This window comes from Myotis davidii, unplaced genomic scaffold (genome assembly GCF_000327345.1).
Source record: "Myotis davidii unplaced genomic scaffold, ASM32734v1 scaffold1219, whole genome shotgun sequence".
In the NCBI taxonomy this organism is placed as follows: Eukaryota; Metazoa; Chordata; class Mammalia; order Chiroptera; family Vespertilionidae; genus Myotis; species Myotis davidii.
The window spans coordinates 913761-921525 of record NW_006290442.1 but is presented as its reverse complement, the minus strand read 5'-3'; the positions used below and the strand labels follow the sequence as shown (position 1 = coordinate 921525).

At 42.6% G+C, this 7765-nt stretch overlaps 1 protein-coding gene across 2 annotated transcripts in view; it reads left to right on the top strand.

Annotated features, from left to right (window-relative positions):
* Positions 1 to 7765, top strand: part of TULP3 (tubby like protein 3) — a 103824-nt gene that overhangs the window by 74642 nt on the left and 21417 nt on the right. For both annotated transcript variants that reach the window (XM_006763529.2, XM_006763531.2), the window contains 2 exons: positions 1553 to 1712; positions 2906 to 3082. In XM_006763529.2, coding sequence (XP_006763592.1) covers positions 1553 to 1712; positions 2906 to 3082 — 337 coding nt within the window. The remainder of the gene's footprint in view (positions 1 to 1552; positions 1713 to 2905; positions 3083 to 7765) is intronic.

The window sequence follows — 7765 nt, the reverse complement described above, 5'->3', positions numbered from 1 at the left end:
AGCTGCCAGCCCGCTCCTCGCACTCCGCACCTCAGAATTTGACTTCAGCACTGCGCCTCCTCTGAGTGTCCGTATGCGTTACTCTTTCCTCCTAGTTGTAGGAATTCCACTCAGCCAGCGTTCCTGTGGTTCTGGGTGATGTCCGTTCCCTCTTTTAGTTTCACTTTTGAAGTGGTTGTTCAAGGCAGCAAACTCCGGCGTTAACCTATGCCGCCATCTTGGTTCTCTCTTCCAATTCCATCTTGTTGGATTTTTCTCATGGTCTTGCATGCTTTTTTTCTGACTTCTTGCTACCATGTTCCATATTTTGTTTTTGTTCATAGAGTTGATTGCTTTCTACTTGGAATGTTCCAACTGTTATCCCTTGGCCCTAATATGTAAAAACTAGAGGCTTGGTGCACGAAATTTGTGCACAGGTAGGGTCCCTAGGCCTGGCTGGGATCAGGGCCGATCTGTGGGGTGACTGGTGGGGTGATCAGGGTCCCTGCTTGCACCCACCTTAGCTGGTGCCACCCACTCGCTGTTCTTGCCCCTTGCCATCGCCTCCCTCTGCGGGGTGACCATCAGGGTGATCTGGGGGTCCCTGCTCGCACTCACCTTGGCTGGCCTGGCGCCACCTGCTCACTGGCCCTGCCCCCTGCCTCCACTTCTGGTCAGGGCCTGATGGCTGGGGGCAGCTCCTGTGTTGAACGTCTGCCCCCTAGTGGTCAGTACATGTCATAGCAACTGGTTATTCCTCTGATCGTTCTGCTGTTTGAATGATTTGCATATTAGGGTTTTATATAGATAGACTAGTGTTCCAGTGCATTAAATTCATGCACAGAGGGACGTCCCTCAGCTGGCCTGCACCCTCTCTAATCTGGGACCCCTCAGGGGATGTCCGACCGCTGGCTCCTAACTGCTTACCTGCCTGCCTGCCTGATCGCTCCTAACCACTCTGCCTGCTGGCCTGATTGCCCCTAACCGCCTCTGCCTTGGCCCCACCACTATGGCTTTGTCCAGAAGGATGTCCAGAAGGTCTCCCAGTCTAATTAGCATATTACCCTTTTATTAGTAATAAATGAATAAGAAAGCAAACATTGTTTTTTTGCTAATTAAAACATGAAAATAATTTGGGGTTTAGACAATAATAAAATTTATTTTTCTTTTGATCACAAATGTAAGAAAAATTAAAAATATAGAAAAAGGAAAATAATTATAGTTTACTACCCCAAGACTATGTTTCTTTGTATTCCTTTATCTTTTATTTATGCATATGTGTTTATATCATTTAAACTTGTGACCATGTGTTGATAATAATATGATAATTACTATATATTTTAAATAGACTTGTATCATGATCTTCAGTTTGGCTAGGAATGTATTTGTATCATTTAAATCTATATTTATAGGTGTTCAATAAATAGTTATTAAATGAATGAGCCGTTGCCCCCCTTAGTGGGAAAATTAATTCACAAGGATTTTGTGTGAAGATCAGTGAAACACTCTAAATGTTCAAAGTGGGCGGGCCTTGTCATATCTCTACTGGGTATAATATCAAATTTTTTCCTAGAGAGCTCTGCTGGAGAAGAAGCAGAGGAAAAAGCGCCTGGAGCCACTCATGGTGCAGCCAAACCCAGAAGCCAAGCTACGTCGGTCAAAGCCAAGAGGTAGTGAGGAGCATACTCCTTTGGTGGAACCTCATACCCCTCACAACAGTGTCATCCTACATGGTGTGTATTTAGGCAGCCTCTCTTACCTCTGGGGCACAGTTTTTACAAACCCAGAAGAAGGCAGGAAGATTCTTAGATGGATCAAAGAAATAACATTAGCATTGATACTAGGGTACCTTCATAATTTTTTTAAAAAATATGTTTTTATTGATTTTAGAGAGAGAGGAAGGGAAAGGGATGGAAAGATACAAAGATCGATGAGATAAGAGAGAAGTATTGGTTGGTTGCTTCCTGCATGCCCCCTACTGGAGTTCTGTGTCCTGACGGGGAATCAAACCAGTGATCTTTTCGTTCATAGGTTGATGCTCAACCACTGTGCCACACCGGCCAGGCCTTCATAAATTTCCATAATCAAATTCTGGGTCTTTGAGGTAGAATAAAAGCAATGGTCTAATCCAGTGATGGCGAACCTTTTGAGCTCGGCGTGTCAGCATTTTGAAAAACCCTAACTTAACTCTGGTGCCGTGTCACATAGTTTTTTGATATTTGCAACCATAGTAAAACAAAGACTTATATTTTTGATATTTATTTTATATATTTAAATGCCATTTAACAAAGAAAAATCAACCAAAAAAATGAGTTTGCGTGTCAGAGGTGACACGCGAACTCATTTTTTTGGTTGATTTTTCTTTGTGTCATAGGTTCGCCATCACTGGTCTAATCAGTAGGAGATATTATATGGTTTATATCCACCCTAGAAGTGTTATTTTTAGATGTCAAATGAATTAGTCCAGAATAGCCGATTTTAGTATCTTATAGTCTTTATTTTTACATTGTGGCACAGTCAACTTTGAAGCCAGGAGTAGATAGAGAGGATCCATTCTTCCAATTATTAGGACTCCAAGGATCTTCTAAGATGATGAGAGGACAAGGGATGAATGGGATTAAGAGCCTCTAAGTCAAGCCCCTTAAGTTATTGGTTTGTATGGGATTTGAACCTTGGAGGACCTACTTTGTTTTCATAGTCTCGTTCTTAAGTTTCTTAAGGCAACGTCAGGCACATTTTACTTTAGTAAGAGTCAGAGCATGTAATAAAATTAACACCAGTCCTGGATAACTGTTAACAAATGTCCTCATGGATGTTAAGGAAAGAGGAGAGTAAAGTGCTTTGGTGGTTCTTAATTCTGATCACACACTCCAAACCCACAGAGCTAAATAGTGGGTTATGCCTTCTCTTTTCTTTTGGTCCCCAGGCATTGATGGTCCAGCTGCTTTCCTGAAGCCAGATGCTCAAGATTCAGAAACCAAACTTCATGTTCTCTCAGTTGGCTCTTCTGCCACAGAAGAGGATACTGAAGGAAGTGTTGATGGGGAAAGCACTTTGGATACTGCTTCTAAGCCAGATCTTCAGGAGATTCTCCAAAAACACGGTGAGGGTCAGCCATGATTTTAAGGCAAATAATTGTCTCAGTCATTTATAATCTTTTACTTTATTTTCTTGTTGGTTAACAATCTAGATGACTCAAAATTGCTTGCAGTGTGGTTCAGGACTTTATTAGAGGTGACAGCATTAGGCATTAGAGATCTGAGAATTGGTCATTGTCAACAATAGTAGTATTTATCCTATTACCTAAGAAAAATAAGTTAATTAAATCAAATGTGAAATGTCAGCAGCATTAGCTACTATATGTGGCTATTTCTTTTTTATATTTTACTTTTAGTTTCTGCCCTCTTCTTTTGACATGGATGCCACTCAGCACCCCTATTCTACCTCTATTTCACAGTTTATATTGATTTAGTGATAAGGGGAAAGATAAATAGCCTGCTTAATCGAAACACAAATACATTTTTTCATTAGAGCCTACTTTCTGCCAGTTGAAGTTACTATTTCCATGGATATTCCTGTACATTTTAGACATGCTTTGTAGTCAGCTTTCCTTCTTAAAACAATAATTTTATAGGAGAAGGAATTGTCTCCTTTTCAGATAAGAAGACTGAAGCCCAATAATGAATAAATATTTATTGGGTGCCTACTTTGTGTAATAAGTAGTTATTGCTAGATCCTGGGCTATGTGAATCAGATTGTACCACAGAATGGTAGAATAGATATACATTCAAACAAATTCATACATTCATTCATTTAGAAACTATGTATTGAGTACATACTATATATCAGGCATTGTTTTACTACTTAGGATACAGTAGTAAAAAAGGTTCCTGTCCTCATGGAGCGTTTATTCTGATTGAGATTTCATGCGCTTAAAAAGCGAAGAGTGCCTGGCCGGTGTGGTTGAGTGGTCGAGCACCATGAACGAAGAGGACACCGGTTCGATTCTAGTCAGGGCACATGCCTGGGTTGTGGGCTTGATCCCCAGTAGGGAGCGTGCAGAAGGCAGCTGATGGATAATGTTTTTCTTTCATCGATGTTTCTATCTATCTCCTTTCCTCTCTCTTTCTAAAAAAAAAAAAAAATTAATAAAAAACATATTAGTTCTAGCCAGTTTTGCCAGTGGATAGAACGTTGGCTTGTGGGTCAAAGGGTCCTGGGTTCGATTCCCAGGGTACATTGGTTGCAGGCTCCTCCCTGGCCCAGGTCCTCGTCAGGGCATATGCAGGAGGCAACCAATCGATGTGTTTCTCTCACATCGATATTTCTGTCTTTCCCTCTCTTCCACTCTCTATAAAAATCAAAGGAAAAATATCCTCGGATGAGGATTAAAAAAACACAAAAACATATTTAAAAAAATAAAAGGCAAGAGGGCATGGAGAGTGGTGCCTAACTCAGACTTGAAGGTTTGGAAAGCTATCCAGGGAAAGTGACGGCTGTGCTAATTAGAGCCTGATTCAGGAAGAGCTGGCAAGTTCAGACTGGCTGGAGCTGAGAGTATGATGTGATGAGGTTTGGAAAGGGATTGTAGAGAGATGAATATAGAGAGGAAGTGGGTTCTGATTATATAGGACATAATAGGCCACAATTGGAATTTGGACTTTATCTGAAGAGTAGTAGGAACTGATGAGGAATTTTAAGATGAGAAATGGTATCGACTGATTTGGGTTGTAGGAAAATAACTCAACACCATAAAGAATGAAGTGGAAGTGGGACACGTCTTGAAAGCAGGGAAACTACTTAGGAGATGGTTTGGCTGATGGTCTGTCCTAGAGTTATAATGTGGCATATTCCAGAGTAAAAATAAGGGAGAGGTAGACTTACACTGCCAGAGCAATTAAAAAGGGACAAGAGAAGCCTCAAAACAAGGTGATGCTTAAGCAGAACTCTGAAGGATGCATGTCTTCCTGTGTACTAGTGTCACCTGTACAAGCAGCTAGAGACTGATATTTTGAATGTCTTCGATATGTCAGGCATTTGACATATATTACCTCAATTAATTTAATATTTGTAACAGTACTTTGAGAGATTTATGTATATTAGTCTCTCCATGTTACATGTAAGAAACTGTTTCTCAGAGAGAGACTAAATAATTTGGCCTAGACCACACTGACAGTTTAGGTGACAAACTTGGGCAGAACCAATAACATGTACAAAGGCATCAACTATAAAACATGTGTTTGTGCAAACTGGGACAGATGACTAGGGTTGGGTGTGGCAAAGGCAGTGTAGTGAAATGGATTAGAGGATAGCTCTGCCACATCTGGCTGGAAAAGGGTGAAAACACCTTAATTTTCTCTGCCTCAGTTTCCCTGTTTGTAATATGAATGTGATTGTGATGCTTACCTATGACTTTACTACCACTATATTTTACAAAAGAAAGAGCAAAGAGAACTTTTCAGTTTAACAAAAAGCTAAATTACTTACCCCAAGTCATCTAGCTAAAGAGTGGTAAACCTAGAATTTCTGATCCTTAATCTAGTTCTTTCTCCCTTACTGTCTAGTTCTTTCTCCCTTACTGTCTAATGCTTTCTCCTTTACTGCCATAGGTGACTACTACTGTGTTCTTTCTCATAATCTGTTTTTCAGTGCCAGTTACATCATTGCTTTTTCATGTCTCAACAGTTTGCATCTTGCCATAAAACCCATTAAGTGCTCTCTTGATTAGTATCTAAGAGGCATCACTTTGGCAGATTATGTCCCTTAAGTGTATTCAATTTGCTTGTTTTACAAGTTTGAGAAAAATCTTTGGTCTTGAGAGAACCAAGATGGCGGCATAGGTAAACACCTATACTTGCTGCCTCTCTCTCACAACCACATCAAAATAACAACCAAAAGGCAGAACAACTACCACCCAAAACTGCAGGAAAGCTGGCTGAGTGGAAGTTCCACGACTAGAGAGGTACAGAGGTGCGGAAAGTGCTGGCACCTGGATGTGCTGCTCTTTTAATCGGGAGGGAGATACAAGCTCCCACTTGCTCTGAACTCCAGTTCCGGGCAAGACTCTGGGGGACCCAGACACATACGGGGAGAAACTGGACTGTCTGGCATCGGGACAGGAATGCAAGGGTGGCTTTCTCTCAGAGGTGCTCGCAGCGGTCATTATTCCTGCATGGGGGCGCGGGATGTGGAGACCCGGGGACCTCTCTGGTGCAGGGCTGACTGGCAGCCATTGCTGTTTGCTCTGCCCTGGTGATTCCCCACCCAATTTACAACCCCACCCAAGCTGTGCACATCGGCTTTTGCACATGAATGGCCTGTCCTTTCTCCGCCTAAAACCTGTCAAACTGCAGCTGGGTCAGAGAGCCCAAGAGCTTCCAAAAGAAGGCCCAAGGCCCATCAGCAGCAGCCTGCCTTGGTTCACAGCGGGGCCTTGTCTGGGAACTTCCAAACCCCATATAAAGAGGAGGAATCTTCAGATGTCTCTGCTGGGCAGCCCCAGACAGTGGATGACCTTGCACCACCTTGGAGAGCTGAGAGCCAGTGTACCCAGTGGTCAGAGTGAGACCATACCAGATTACAACTCTCCACATCCATAAGAGACACACTCAAGGGGCAGACTCAGTGAGCACCAAAACCCCACTGAAGCAAGTCCTGCCCCATAAGGGTGTCTCCTGCACAAGAGCTATTCCAGTGTAGACACAGCTGGTCATCACAGCCAATTCGCCTGGAGGTCTATTCCTCCCAGTGATACCAACAGCAATCAAGGCTTGAGTGCAGAGAACCCCAAACAAAAGGAATCCAAAGAGGACCACACCAAGACACATCATAATTAAAATGCCAAGAGCAAAAGACAAAGAGAGAATCTTAAAAGCAGCAAGAGAAAGAAACTCAGTTACATACAAGGGAATACCCATATGACTGTCAGCGGATTTCTCAACAGAAACTTTGCAGGCCAGAAGGGAGTGGCAAGAAATATTCAAAGTGATGAATACCAAGAACCTACAACCAAGTTTACTTTATCCAGCAAAGCTATCATTCAGAATTGAAGGTCAGATAAAGAGCTTCACAGATAAGGAAAAGCTAAAGGAGTTCATCACCACCAAACCAGTATTATATGAAATGCTGAAAGGTATTCTTTAAGAGGAAGAAGAAGAAAAAGGTAAAGATAAAAAATATGAACAAGTGACAACAAATACATATCTATCAACAAGTGAAACTAAAAATCAAATGAATGAAAAACCTGATGAACAGAATAAACTGGTGAATGTAATAGAATGCGGGGCATGGAAAGGGAGCAGACTAACAATTCTCAGGGGGAACGGTTGTGGGGTGTGCGGGAAGAGATTGGACAAAGAGCTTACACCTATGGATGAGGTCAGTGGAGGAGGGAAGGCCTGGAGTGGGGTGGGAACTGAGTGTAGGGGAGCTATTGGGGGGAAAAAAGGAACATCTGTAATAATCTGAAGGATAAAGATTTTTAACAAATAAAATAAATATTTGGGAGAAAAAGAAGATGGCGGCGATATAGGCAGACGCGTCCCAGGTCGTGTCCCGGAGCAAATGGAGTGAGCAGCTGAAACTAATAGCACCCACCCCGAATTGGTGAAATTGCTCAGCTGGTGAGACAGTTTGCAGCCGGGAAGGGCAGAACTCCCTTGGAAAGGTAAAAAAAACCCGGGGATTTGGGCAGGAAAGTTTGCCGGTCCTCTGAGCCCAGAGGGTCGGAGGGAGACCGCGTGGCAGACAGCCGCGTCCCTTGGGACAGGCACGGCCCCTGACTGGG